General features: G+C 52.9%; 1 protein-coding gene across 1 annotated transcript; it reads left to right on the forward strand.

The window, feature by feature from the left end:
- Positions 1-313: 313 nt before the first annotated feature.
- Positions 314-11,798, forward strand: STC2 (stanniocalcin 2). The gene is made up of 4 exons (XM_006198973.4): positions 314-1,111; positions 3,166-3,308; positions 5,807-6,018; positions 10,661-11,798. Exons 1-4 carry the CDS (start codon positions 961-963, stop codon positions 11,061-11,063), a joined length of 909 nt encoding a protein of 302 aa, XP_006199035.2. The 5' UTR covers positions 314-960; the 3' UTR covers positions 11,064-11,798.
- Positions 11,799-14,249: the final 2,451 nt, after the last annotated feature.

Consider the following 14,249-nt stretch of genomic DNA (forward strand, 5'->3'; position numbering starts at 1 on the left):
GCCTGGAATCCGTCTAGATTGGGGGAGGGGCGAGAATCTGGCACCCAAGGTGTTGCAGGGCCCATCAAAGCGGGGCGAAGAGGAAGATGGGGCAGTCGCTCAGGCCAAGTCCTATATCTAATGCTTCTACTCCTATCTTAAATAGTTCGAGGGATTTTTTTTTAAGCGCAAAGCGTCATAACGCCAGGGATTCCCATATGTGCCCAGCATGCCCCGACTATCACTGTGTCCAGGAAACTTCTCCAATCTGTCAAGGCCTTGGGGCTGAGGATCTCAATTGAATTCCAAAAGGCAGAAAGAGGAAACTTTCCCAGCCCGATGCGGGTGTGATGCGAGCCAGGAGCTTGGGGGGGTTGGGGGGACGCTGTCCCAGCGCAGACCGTCCCCTCTCGCCCTTCTTTAGCTGCAACAGGAGCTGGGATTCGCTGTTAACTTTTTTAAGTCCGTTCGGCCATTGCCCTGGAGCACCCGCACACGCGCACGCATCTCCGGCCGCGCTCTCACACACTCACACACGCACGCAAACGCGTGGCCGCCGCCAGGTCGGCAACTTTGTCGGGCGCTCCCAGCGGCGCTCGGCTTCCTCCTGTAGTAGTTGGGCGCAGGCCCCGCCTCCCGGCCGTGTTGTCAAACGGGCGGGGGTCTCGGATTGGTCCAGCCGCCGGGACAACACCTGCTCGACTCCTTCATTCAAGTGACACCAGAGCTTCCAGGGATATTTGAGGCACCATCCCTGCCACTGCTGGGCACTCGCGGCGCTGCTAACGGCCTGGTCACATGCTCTCCGGAGAGCTACGGGAGGGCGCTGGGTAACCTCTATCCGAGCCGCGGCCGCGAGGAGGGAAAAGGCAAGCGAGGAGGAAGAGTGGGAGGAGGAGAGGAAGCGGCGAAGAAGGAGGAAGAGCAGGAAGGGAGCACAAAGAATCCAGGTCTCCGGGCGGGAGGTTTACACCAAGAACCATGTGTGTCGAGCGGCTGGGGCAGTTCGTGACCCTGGCTTTGGTGTTGGCCACCTTCGACCTGGCGCGAGGGACCGACGCTACCAACCCGCCCGAAGGTCCCCAAGACAGGGGCTCTCAGCAGAAAGGCCGTCTGTCCTTGCAGAACACAGGTGAGTGCGTGCGCCCTCGCGGCGGGGAGCTGCTGGGAGAAGACGCCGGGCACTCACGCAGCACGCCCCGAGCTCTTCGCCCGGAACTGGGCGCCCACCCTGGGCCGCGCAAACTCTTGGGGTGGCGCGGGACGTGCAAAGGAAAGCGCCAGGCGAAGCGAGTCCGCGCCGGGCTCCGCGCGCCGGGAATCCGCACGTGCTGGCGGGGTGATGAAATGGCTGGGGCAGGACTTGTTGCTGTCCTCCCCGCGGTCGAGGGTAAATGAAGCAGCGCCTGACGCTGCCAGGGCTGGCTCCAGAGTCCCCGGTCCGGTTCAAAGCTCCCTGCTGCATCCCAACTGGCTTGCGGGGGAGGGGCACAGACGGTCCCCGGAGCCGGGCTGCTCCTTGAATCCGGAGAACTTCTCTTCCCAGCCGGCGGGCCGCAGCAGGACCGCTTATCCCCCTCCTCAAAAGATGCCCGACATCCGAGAACTTTGTAGGCGAGACAAATTGCATTGCGAACTTTCCCCTCCGGGGGCATTCCTTTCCGAAGGAGGGACGGATGGCGCAAAGCCTACCTCTGCGGTGTTGCCGCCGTCTCCCGCTCCAGGGCAGGTCAGCAAGCGAAGAAATGGTGACACGGCTCGAACCGTGCCCCGCTGCCGCTCGACTGGCTCTCCGCTCACCCACAAACTGCCGAGCACAGCCAAGCGTGCAAGGCACGGGGCTGGCCCTTTTCCCAGCTCCCGGGAAAGGAAGAAAATCTGCCTACAGCTCCTTCGCTCTTCGCGGCCCTCCCTTTATTTAGGGGGCCTGCGAAGCCGGCGGCGGCGTGCGTGCGCTCACCGCACGAGCAGGAATGCATGCGTGTCCATTAGGGACGCCCGGAGCGACTGGACCGCGGCCCTGCGCGCTCCTGGCCGGCGCGCCGGGGCCGCGCGTGGGATCATCCGGGAGTCCCCCACCTCCGCAGGCGGGTGCCGGCACCCCGGGCCCGCGCCCCGCTCATCCTAGGACCCTCACCCACCCTCCCCGCCTCCCAGCTTTCCCTGAGAATTGAACGTGATTCTCGGGAGTTGGTGACCCTCAACGAAATACACGCCCCTCATTCTCTCGGTAGATTTAATCTGAATGCGGATTATCTCCTCCGACCCCGCCCTTCTTCCAAAATATACTTTTCTGATGTAATTTTGTGGTTGGTTTAAATCAGGGAATTGAGTAGGGGGAGGGAAGGCAGAGAGGCTTTGCACGCGGCAGCCTGACAGTTAACTCCCTCTCAGCCTGTCCTTTCAGAGAGACGAATTAGGGCCACATTCTGCGAAGGAGGGCAGCAGACTCCCGGGTCGCGGGAATTCTAGGGGATTAAGTGACATCTCACACCGGATCTCTGTTTAAAAGGAGCCTCTAACTGCGAAGGTTGCGTTTCTAGCCCCCATCTGACTCGATTCCTGAGCCTGCTTGCAAGCCGCAGCTTCCCTAGCCTGGTATTTTTAATGCGGATGGATTGGAGGCGCTGCCTTAATAGGAATTTTGTTTTGATTTTAGGTGTTGAATCATAAAGCTGAACTGAAACTGCTTTTTGGACCCTCTCATTTGGGAGTCAGGAAGGAAATGGCCGTGACTTAGCAGCAGGCTTCATCCAAGTAGAGAAGGGTGTTTCATTGATAAACTGCAAAGCCAGAGAGCTCGCTCATCGGTTGAGATCTCATTTTTGTCTGTGGGTGTACGAGGCTGAAATGGCTTATGCTCTGCAACCAAGTGTTCCCACAAATGCTTCAATAAGATGGGAAGGATGAAAAACGGAGTGCTCCAACTTAACTTCTGATTGTGACTTTTGTAATTGTAGGTTTGTCTAATTTTTTACAAGTATTTCCAAATACTGGTATTTTCATAAGTAGATAAGTGACGAAATTTTCTTTCCTCGGTTTTTGTAGATCCTGAAACAGTCATTTCTAACTTTTTTCCCTTAAATTTTCTCTCAGTCGTTACTTTTATTTCAACCCGCCTCTTTGTATTTATTCCCCAGCATGGCTGAGAATTTTGTACCTAATTGTATGTGATTCTCATTTTAGCGGAAATCCAGCACTGTCTGGTCAACGCTGGCGATGTGGGGTGTGGCGTGTTTGAATGTTTCGAGAACAACTCTTGTGAGATTCGGGGCTTACATGGGATTTGCATGACTTTTCTGCACAACGCTGGAAAATTTGATGCCCAGGTAAAAACCATATTGAGCATGAGGAATACTTGGGGTTAGTGTTGCATGATTGAAATGGTCATTGGAGAGGCTGGTTAACAGATTTTCTTAGCTGATCTTCAAGGTGTTATTTAGCACTTGCAAGAGACATACTATGTGTACGGCAAGATGCCAGTGTCTCCCCCACTCCACTTCTGGGGTTCAGCTTTCTGGAGCTATCATGTAGGCTAAATCCTTCTCCACTCTGCATCTACTCTGCGTCTACATGGGTGGAGTGGAATGGAGACCAAGTTGAGTAATTATCTGAGGATTCTTAGCAGAGAAGACAAAAGTCACAATAAATAATAAACATCTTCTAAGGGACACACTATGCCTGGCTACCCCAACCCGAGTCTGCAAAGCCCATCACTTTAGGAACGATAGGTCGAGGGGGGAAGGGCAGAGACTCCAATTATATATGCCAAAAGCTATTTTCACCTGATAGGCAAGAATAAAAGAGACACAAAATTTGTAGAAATCCATCATCTCCTACGGGCGTGTGGGCAGGCAAGATGGGTAATTCAGGGCCTCCAGGGTAGCAGACTTTTCTTCCTCCTGAATACCAGATCCCTTCTCCCAACTGGAAAAGTCCAAACCCTGAGTGAGTCCTGCTCTGGATAATAAACACAGTCAGGGCCTGACCCACTTTGGTTGTCCCAGGGTCCCCAAGGTAAAGCCCGGTTCCTGCGTGGGCAGGAAGAGAACCCAACAAGCAACCGTAGGGCTCCAGTGCCAACAATCCAAACCCACTTCAAATGGTGTGGGGCGTTGGGCTCACCTCCTTCGCATCCTCCCCAGCCCGTATGTGCACTAGGGCGTGCCCTGTTGTTGTCAGAAACTTCCTCTCCCATTTCATTGTAGAGCCATGACAGTATCTAGACGAAGCCAACAGCTTAGGTGTGATTTATCAATGTCACCAGTGACATCTACTGACATCCTGGAGGGAGCCTGACAAAGCAGTGCCTGGGAACCAGAAAGGGATATGGCGGGGCTGGCAGCCTCCCCTACAGAGGATGTCGGGTGGCAGGAGGGGAAACAGAAGCCGGGGAAGGAAAGAGGTGTAGAACGTTTGAACTCCTTGAGGCTCCCTAAGAAAGCATCCCTTCTGGATGAACTGGAATTGGGAAATCCGGAGGAAAGATGTGTATTTCAGGACAATCCCACAGGATGTCAGGGAAGAAAACCAAGCGCAGATTGGCTGCAGCCCTCGCATGAATTCATCTTCCTTCTTACCTCAACCAACAGAAGTATGTTTGCAAGTTAGAAGCATCACTTTCAAATCAGTTCTCAGCCCAGAAGCGCTTAATAAACTGGCACACCCTGCCCCCCATCCCATTTGGCTCCCACCGGAGAGTCAGGGGAAAGGGGACCACGGGGGAGGTGGTCTCTCAGTGATCAGACACTATCCGTGGACACTGCAACTGCCTCTAAAGGAGAGAACTGAAATAAATGTGCTGGCTGGCTTCCCACTTCCAACCTAAACCCGTGTTACTTTCTCAACTCCGTTACTTCCGGGCCAGTCTGAAAACGGAGGGGTGACCTCTCCAACGACAGCCTGTTTCTGTAGAAAGGGGGTGCAGGGATCCCTGGGTAGGTCCCCCACAATGCCTCTCTGCCCGGAGAGGTTGATAAGGGAGCTAACGGCCCAAGCTCGCCTCCACACCCCCAACAGCTGTCTCCTTTCTAGGATAAGAACAATCTAATGGGGTTGCCAGGAAAGAGAACTGTAGGCCAGATGTATGCCTGGCTGCCTGAGCCACTCAGAGGCAGGGAGCGTGGGGGAGGGGCTGTCAGTTGGGCAGTTCAGGCTCCAGATGCTGCCAGGCAGTGTGCCAGGCGGGCCTTTTAGAGGCAGTAATCCTAACAGTTTAAAGGAGTCGAATTGCTTTCAAAAAGGAAAAGAATGCTCCTCCTTAAAGGCTAGGAGGAGAGGAGAGTCTGGGTTGGGGGCGGCGGGAGGCACTGAGGCAGAAAGGGGAGGCACGGCCAGCCCCCGGGCCTGACGGCACTCGGGGACTAGAAGGAACAAGGAAAGGTGTGAGATGTGGACAAGCAGTCACCTTCTACTTGGGAGAAACTCTTGCTGGGAGTCACCAATGAGTTCTGGATTTATGCCTGGCCAAATTGCCCTTTGTGTCCCAGAAACATTGCCACCAAACCACAGCTGGGCTGCCTTGAGGACAGAGGGCCATGGGAGCCCCCAGGACCAGGGAGACTCAGAGCAGCTCGGGAGGAAGGGGGCAGATTCTTTAGTCTCCTGAGTAACATCCTTTTTGACCGAATGGGGAGGTATCATGTCACTCTGGACAGACCTCCTGATGTAGCCTCAGCCTGTCACCTGCACAGATGTCAGTGCGCGGCGGGGCCTTGGGGTTTGGTTGTCAGAAAAATCCCATGTAAGCCCAACAAGGGTAAGAATGTCGAAGCATGTAACAAGGACTGGTCTCTTCTGCCCCTCTCTCCCTCCCCTGTGCTCTCAGGGCAAGTCATTCATCAAAGATGCCTTGAAGTGTAAGGCTCACGCTCTGCGGCACAGATTCAGCTGCATAAGCCGGAAATGTCCAGCCATCAAGGAGATGGTGTTCCAGCTACAGCGGGAGTGCTACCTCAAACACGACCTGTGCTCTGCCGCCCAGGAGAACACGCAGGTGATGGTGGAGATGATTCACTTCAAGGACTTACTGCTGCACGAGTGAGTGCTGCCCCGCGGGGAGGGGGTGGATGAGGGGGAGCGGGGTGATGGTGCAGCTTGGATAGAGGAAGGGGGCTGCCTGCTGGGGCTGGAGGAAAGTCTTCCTCGGTTTGAGCGGCTGCTTTTCAGCAACTGAACTCTCCAGTCAAATGGGGAAAGCTGCACTGACTCCCCTGGGAGTCCCTTTCCTGCTGGCCTTCAGGAAAAGCAAAAGAAATTTCCGAAATCGGTTTCAAAATCATAAGCAATAGCAACAGGAAATCTTTTCACTGAGCACGGTATGTGTAGGATCTTTCCCTGGGCCAAGATCCCAACAGTTCTCTGAGTGTTCCAAGGAGCCATGTAGGTGCCCCTGCAGATGCCCGAGAGCTAATAATGTACATTGCGTGTGTACTCAGTGCCAGGGGTTGTACTAATGGTTTCCTAGGAATATTTCACTTGATCCCAACAACAGCGTTGTGAGCTAGGTACCAATCTCATCTCCATTTTACAGATGAGAAAACTGAGGTTCAGTGTGGTAAAGGTCACAAAGACATTGAAAGGCAAAGGCCCAGACGAGGTGTCAGGCAGTCTAGCTCCAGAACCCACACTCTTAAATGCCAGGAGCTTTTATCCTGCCTCCATAAGCTCTCCTTTCCCTTAGAAGGTCCAATTTACCTTCTCTAATGTGAACACCCTCCCAGAGAAAATGCAAAACAAATGTCAAAACTTTGATCAGCTAAACACCTTTATACCAAAAGTAAGGAAATAGGAACGTACTTACTGGAGGACTTGCAATTCAGTGATAAACCCAGGCCATCTCATTCCTTAAAAAACACCCCATCTATAGGATCTTAAATTCTGCGGAATAGTAAATAAAGCACGTGGGTACACAGTTGCTCCTAACACAATAGCTCCTGAAGGCTGCAATGGCCCTTCCTTGGAGACTTAGAGCAGAAAGCAAGCTCTGAGCTAAGCAGCCCAGCAGAAGTCATAGCACTGTTAGTCCTTACACCAGTGACTCACTGGGCCAAATCAGTACAATTTTATGAACTTTTGCCCCTGAGTTTGTGCCACGGCTTCCCCCAGCTATGTCACTAAACAGGCCACTCCCCACCCCACCGCTTAGACCACGGAGGACTACCACCATCACCTGTCACTTTCCACTTGGTTATGAGGCTGGGCATCTTGCAACACACCCCGGGTGCAGTGTTAAGATTTGTAAGATTTACCGTGAATCTCCACAGGCAGCTTTTGCCAAGAGCAAACTAATGTTGCCTTTTCTTTGAGTTAGATGAATGCCTGATAAAATATTTTCTCTGCCTCCAAATACTCGTAAAGAAACAAAGTAACAATAGAATCCATGACAATAGCAATAACATGACTACAGTTTTCTGGGTGGGCCAGGCCCTTGGCCAAGGACTTCACCAGAGTAGCGCATTTGCCTCTCACAGCAGTGCTACAAGACAGAGAACACTGTCCCCACTTAACAGAGGGAGAAAGTGAAGCTAGAGGTTGAAGATCTTGCTCTGAGGTTTGTTTCCAACTTCGGAATTGGTGATTCTGAAGCCCGTTGTCAGGAACAGACCTCCAACCTCTTTGCTGCGGGCCTGCGTTCTCCCCCACTAGACCTGCAAAGGGCTCATTGTTCTCCAAATGTGGCAGGATTTTCCCCTTTTCTCAAAAATACCCCCATTACACAAGCAGAGCTCTGTGACATTTCCCTCCTTCAAGGTGCCCTGGGAAAAGGCAGCCACCCCGTTGCTGAGAAACTCATGAAGTTCCTTTGTCCTCAGTCCACTGTCACCCATTAGAGTTTGTTGGCCTCAAGAATGGATGATGGGGCACTTGTTTTCAAGTCTATAATAACATTCCTGGAGCCCAGAAGACTTTGCATTTTTGGAGAAAATCTTCTTTGGGAAAACTAAAGGTCTTGACATTTTCTGCCACCCCACCCCCCACCCCTTGAATCTAAGAAGAGGTAAGGCCTGTGACTTTCTGGTGCCTCCTCCATGGAAGCAAGGTCTGTGAGGCCATGAGCCCCTTACTTCTAAAGGCCACCTCATATCATTTACAGCCAACACACAGCCCCCACAGCAGCCTGCCCTGGAAATGCAGGTAGTCCACCCCAGAAGGAAACCTGGGCCTCTTTCTTAAACACTCAGTGTGGCTGCGTGCAAGTCCCCTCGCCTTCTGCCCAGCCAGCCCCTCCACCTCCCCACTACCTTCCTTTCTGAAGCCACAACTACACAGTGTGTCAACTAATGCTTCAAACTGAACTGACTGAGTTTCTTGGGGTTTTTAACTATTTTAAACTGATTTGGGCACAAAAGACCCCATCCGCCCCCAGATATCAAGAAGACCTTTTACGAATGTGTGGCATCAGCCACAGCTAAGAAAATGAAAACTGAATTTGCACTTCACTCTAGACAGAAGGAAGTCAGTCACCCCAGAATCCACATCACCCCATCCCTTGATCCTGCTCCTCACCCAAAGTGGCTTCCTTCTAGCTTGGCTGCCCTCTGCTTCCCTCACCCCTTCCTGCCCGCTTTCTCCCTGTCAACTGCTTGGCCACCACACGCCCTGTCACTGGGTGCTGGCAGCCTCCAGGCACGTCCCCCTCCAAGTATTTTTAAAAACCCTTTAGCCTTGCTGACGCCCAGTGGAGAGAGCTGGGCTTTGTCATTAGACACGGGCTGAGCTTGCAGCCTCGGAAGGCACCGTGCCAGCTCGGAACACGGCTCAGATTAACACACACCCCTCCCCGCGGGTCACAGCTCTCTCCTCGGCAGAGAGCGCCAAGGGCAGAAGAGAGCGTGGGCTGGTCCAGCCTTCTGGGATCCGCCTTGGGGTTCTGAGAGCTCATCTGGCGGGCAGGACGCCCTGGCGAAGGAGGCCAAGAGGCCGTCCGTCCGTGCATTCCCAAGAGGGCCCTCCCCTCCTGCCTCTGGGGGAAACTGGAAGAAGGAGCATCGGGTTTAGTGTCCCAGAAAGAGAGATGCTCAGTCTCTGCAACTGCAGTTTGCTTATCCGGCCCCAGCGGGTGGCAGGTACAATCAGGTGCTAACATCCTGATGCTGCTGGAGCAGATATACCAAGTAAACTTGAACTCCCCAAGGCAGTCGGTTGCTAGTTTTCAAAAGAAGGAAACAGACAGGCCCTGAGCGTTTCCCTTGTGTGGCCCGTGCCCTCCTCTCTCAGCTCCAGCCTCAGGTTGTCACTGTCCTCGTCACTGTTAGGGGCCAACCTCAGAGGGTGGAAGCGCCCTGCCCATCAGCCATGCCCAGTCTCTCTGACTCTGAAGGCATCAAGTAGGCCTTAAAAGGCAGCCTGATCTCTATCAGCCAGAACATTCCTCCCTTCTGCTCGCAGCCCAGCCCCAGGCCTTCCTGGCCCAGAAGCTTCCCAAAGCCGCTTTCTCCCTGCCACCCCCGCCTTGTCTCCATTTTTATATCTGTGAAATGAGGGCAGTTCACTCAATTACAACTTGAGGACTAATTCATACAAATGGCAGTAAACTATTTCACAAGTCTTACAACACAATCTGCTCCTCCTGCTTGGCAACAACTGCCAACTTGCAGAGAAAAGATTAAATGGGCGATAATGCAGCCACCCAGGTGGTCCAGGCTCACAGAGAGAGAAAGTCTTTCTTATAAATGATCTCACCTTCCAGAGTGAGTTCCCTGCCCACGGGGGTGACCCAGGGCTTCGAAGTGCATGGTCAGAAGCAGGCACACTGCACACACCTCCCACCCCCAGGAGAAAGGCTTGCATGATGTGGCTCGTCCTCCTCCAGCACTTGTCCTACAGAGCTACCCCAGGCAGCTCAGATGGCCTGAATAACAGGCTCTCTCCCCTTGGGAACCAAGCATGCTTATTTCACAGACAGCTGGCTCTCGGTCCAAGCACGTCGGCCCCCCGTGGCCAGCCGTCTCCTCCAGCCTCTCCTACCGAGAAAGGGAAGAGCTCCATGGGAATCCATGTGCCCCTACCCTTCACTGCCTATTCCAGACTCCTCCAGATAAGGAGGAACATGCACCCAGGAACTTCCCAAAATGCCCTTCATCAATCCCAAGCCCAAACCAGGGGCAAACACAGACATGGGAAGAAAGGTTTCTTGGGAACCTCAGTTCAAAAAGGCTCCACTGGGAGAAGGACATCCAGTGCAAAGCTAGCCAACCTCACTTCCCTGCCTTAAAGACTCCCCCGTGTAGCATTTAAGGCTCCTCACCATTTGCCTAAGTATTATTCTACTGGCTCCAAGACCCATCTCCTGTCCAGCTAAAATCCTCCTAGCTGGCATTCCCTGAACAGCCCGGAGCTCTCCTGCCCTCCTCTCACGCACACAGCTGTCCCACCTGGCCTTCCTGCCCTGCCTCCCCGGAGGTTCTTCCTAGGCATTCATCATGGGCACCTGAGAATTGGCACTGGCCCTTTCGCTGTGGCGGGCTCTCTCCTTGGAAGCCTGGAACATAATGGCCAGCCAGACCAATGTCACTTGAGACCAGTATTCCACAGAATATGGGTAAAGGCTTGATAGTAATTCCAGAAAGATCTTTCACCAAGCCAAGCACTGGCCACGTCTCTTCCCTGGTAGGGGCACTGCCCTCGGCAGCCCACTCGGGACATGCTCCATCCTCGGTATCTGTGTCTCAATTTCTAGACCTTACGTGGACCTGGCGAACCTGCTGCTGACCTGCGGCGAGGAGGTGAAGGAGGCCATCACCCACAGCGTGCAGGCTCAGTGCGAGCAGAGCTGGGGCAGCCTGTGCTCCATCTTGAGCTTCTGCACCTCGGCCATCCAGAGGCCCCCCACGGTGCCTCCTGAGCGCCAGCTCCAGGGGGACAGAGCCAAGCCTTCCAGGGCCCACCACGGGGAAGCGAGTCACCACCTCTCGGAGCCCAGCAGTCGAGAGACAGGCCGAGGCGCCAAGGGCGAGCGAGGTAGCAAGAGCCATCCACACGCCCACGTCCGGGGCAGAGCGGCCGGCCACGGGGCCCAGGGAACTTCTGGAAGCAGCGAGTGGGAGGATGACCAGTCCGAGTATTCCGACATCCGGAGGTGAAATGAAAGGCCCGGCCGGGAAGTCTTTCCTCCATGCCGTCCATTTTCTTCTCTATGGACATTCCAAAACATTTGCCATTAAAGAGGGGGGATGTCACACGCAGGATTTGATGGGGATTGCGGACTTGACGAAGGTGTATGTTAGCGACACGAACAGGTGAGGCAGAGGCTCCCTGGGCAGCAGCGAGGGCTCGGTTGTGCCCGGCGGGTCCCACCCCTGCACATCCTAACGTGAGGGAGCTCCCGGCCTCCCTGCAACTTTGCCTTCTTTCCATCCGTGGAGCCTCTGGGCGGCGGCCTGCGGTTTACTCTGCTGTGGGAGGTGACGGGGAGGGGCGGGGGTCAGCAGGCTCCCCGGGGGCTGGACTGGGCACTTGGTGCCGGCCCGCCCGCAGCTTCTGGTGCTGCCTTGGCAGAGGGCAGCAGGAATGGGTGTGAACATCTCCCTGGGAATCAGGAGAAGGGTGCAGAGGAAGCAGGGGGCTGTGTGGGTACTTGGTGCCAAACCGAAATCCAGTTTCTTGCATGGGACCTTGCGGTTTGGAGTGACTTGGGACGGGGAGGGCGAGGGTTCAAAGTGTAATTTCTGAGCCATTGTTCTGTCTGGGGACCCTGTCCGAGGGAGTGGCCCCTATGTGTTTGTATTTTAACCACTGCTTCAAGTCTCAATTTCACTTTTTTATTTATCCAGTTCCATCTACATATCTGTCGTCTAAATAAATAGCTTTCAAACAAAGCAACTGGGTCATTAAAACCAGCTCAAAGGAAAACAAAACAAAAACAACCCATCTTTGGGGGCTAAATTTTTTTTTAAGTGCTATTTTAAAAGGACCCAAAGTGACGTAGCGGTACATCTGACTGCCTGACGTGGGCTGGCTGCCACTTAGGGCAGAGTCCACACCTGGAGGCAAACGCACAGGCAAAGAGGGCATTTGACAGACTTCCCTTCGCGTTTCGTCGTCTCACCTTGACCCTCAGTCAAGATGGATAAAGCATCAGACCCTGGGTTCCGTGAGGCCACGTAAGAAAGCTGGCTTTCCTGTGCTAGATGATGGAAAAGGGGAACAGAGAATGACTGCTCAGTCATTTTCACCAGGGAATGCCGACCTTTCACATACATGGAGGCGACCTGCTGAAAATCGCTGAGAGACAAGATTTCCCAGATCTGAGTTGAAGAATTTAGCGATGAGGAAAGGAGTCGGAGTGGACAAAAGAAAGGCAGAGAGGAGAGGCAGAACTAAAAATACAAGGAGAGGAAGAAGAGGGTTAGAGCAGGAAGCATCAGCGGTGGAGGTCTTGGAGATCCTGCGGCCACCGAAAAAGTCTCAGAGACAAGAGAGCTTTTGTCTCCTTCCTAACAGGTCACAAAAGAAGGCTTCTCCTTTCTTGCAGCCGGTACTCACATAGGAGCCCAGTATTGCAAGGAGTGGACGGATGTTCTGAGCCAGGTCCTTCCAGAGCAAGGATCAGCAAACCTTTTCTATAAAGGGCCAGATAGCAAATACGCTATTTTCAGTCTGATGGTCTGTGTGGTTTCTGTTGCAACTACTCAACCCACCCTTTGTAGCATAAAAGCAGACCTACACAGACAACACGTAACGAATAGGCTTGGCTCCACTCACTTAAAATTGTATTTAACAGGCGCCCAGCTGGATTTGGCTCTTGGGCCTGAGTTTGCTGACTGCTGTTCGAGTGACTGGGCAAAAAAGTATGCATTCTCCATTTATATCAGCTCTTAGCGCTCCCTCAGAGCAGCCCGAGGCCAGAGATAAAGCAGCTAAATTTATCTGCTGGAAAATGATTTGTTCCACCGAATGCCCTTACCCAAAGCACAGCTAGTGTTTATACACCCCAAATCCCATCTCATTGCTGCCAGGACATGGTGCTGGAGCGTCCTTCCCCCCACCCTTTCATGATCCGTGTTGCAAAGGAACCATTTGGGTGTTGGGGGAGGGGGCTGGAAGGCTGGGAGAAGCACCTAGAAAGAGCTGGAGCTGCAGAAGGCAGGGGAGGAGGACCGGTGTGTCTGGCTCTGCCATGGGAACCGAACACAAGCCCTGGCTGTCTCAAGCCACGCAGCACGTGGACTGTTTTCCTTCCATCACTCAAAAGCTGAAGCAATAACATTCTCTCGCGTTGCTGGGTCAGCTGCTCACTTGTTCACCAGCTCCTGGGCTGGAGGGACGCGAGGCATCACTTTTATACTTTCCTCACTGTGGATGTTCTGCGTGTTCGCCTACTGATGTCCCATTTGTTGCTTCTATTGTAAATATTTGTCATTTGTATTTATGATCTCAGTGTTTTTTTTCCCCCGAAGCGTAAAATGGCTTAGTCTGTTGATTTGAACCTCTTCCCTGATCTCAGTTGTAATATTTCTCATGCCACTGGTTTGTTTCTTCTCCCAAGTCAGGTAGAAAGCATTGCATTCTGTTTCCTTTGGTTTGAAGCATCCAGTAGTATTTATTGCTAAGATTCTTCTGCTCAAAACTGAGGAAAGTCTGAATTCCTCTCAGCGTTGACAGAGGCATTTGTACCATCTAAAAAGTAAGCAGAGTCGTCCTTAAAAACAGACCCTCAACTTGGGCTTCATAGCTTCATCCAAATTTACTCATGAGCCTTCCTTTGAGGAAGGATGTGGATTTCCAAATAAAGATACGATGTTTATTTTGAGCTTTGCATCTTAACAAGATGATCCAAACACCTCTCCTTTGTATCAATAAATAGCCCTGTTATTCTGAAATGAGAGGCCTGAGTGGAATGAAATGCCGACACTCAAAACTAAATAAATAGAAAACACCAGCCCAGAGCTGTGCTCACACTTTGACACACACAGAGAGAGAGAGAGAGAGAGAGAGAGAGAGAAATTTAAACTTGAACCAAGCAAGGGAAAGGCTTCACTACACCAGCATGGAAAACAATGTGTCCCGGGCCCATTTCCTAAGGAAGAACAACCCTCGTGTGATCTCAGAGCTGGCACCACGTGAGCTTGCTAAGTCAGAATATCTGTTTCTGTTATGGATTTAGCCAGAAGGACCTGTACGTTGTCACATGGCATTCTCTTTTTCCAAGCATTAATAAAGGTTTTAAATAATTGACTTCCCCTTGAATGGCGTTATTGTCTGAGAGGGCTCTGGACGTCCACGGCCGGGGGGATGGCTGTGAGCAAGTGGGCTCTGAGTCCATTTAA

The sequence above is a fragment of the Vicugna pacos genome, chromosome 22 (assembly GCF_048564905.1).
Source record: "Vicugna pacos chromosome 22, VicPac4, whole genome shotgun sequence".
NCBI lineage: Eukaryota > Metazoa > Chordata > Mammalia > Artiodactyla > Camelidae > Vicugna > Vicugna pacos.

What these genes read in the sequence shown, in the direction of transcription:
- STC2 (XM_006198973.4), top strand. Translation starts at nt 961, where the DNA reads ATGTGTGTCGAGCGGCTGGGGCAGTTCGTGACCCTGGCTTTGGTGTTG. An exon ending in TCTGTCCTTGCAGAACACAG is followed by an intron (nt 1,112 to 3,165) that starts GTGAGTGCGTGC and finishes TTCTCATTTTAG; the next exon opens with CGGAAATCCAGCACTGTCTG. An exon ending in AAGGACTTACTGCTGCACGA is followed by an intron (nt 6,019 to 10,660) that starts GTGAGTGCTGCC and finishes CTCAATTTCTAG; the next exon opens with ACCTTACGTGGACCTGGCGA.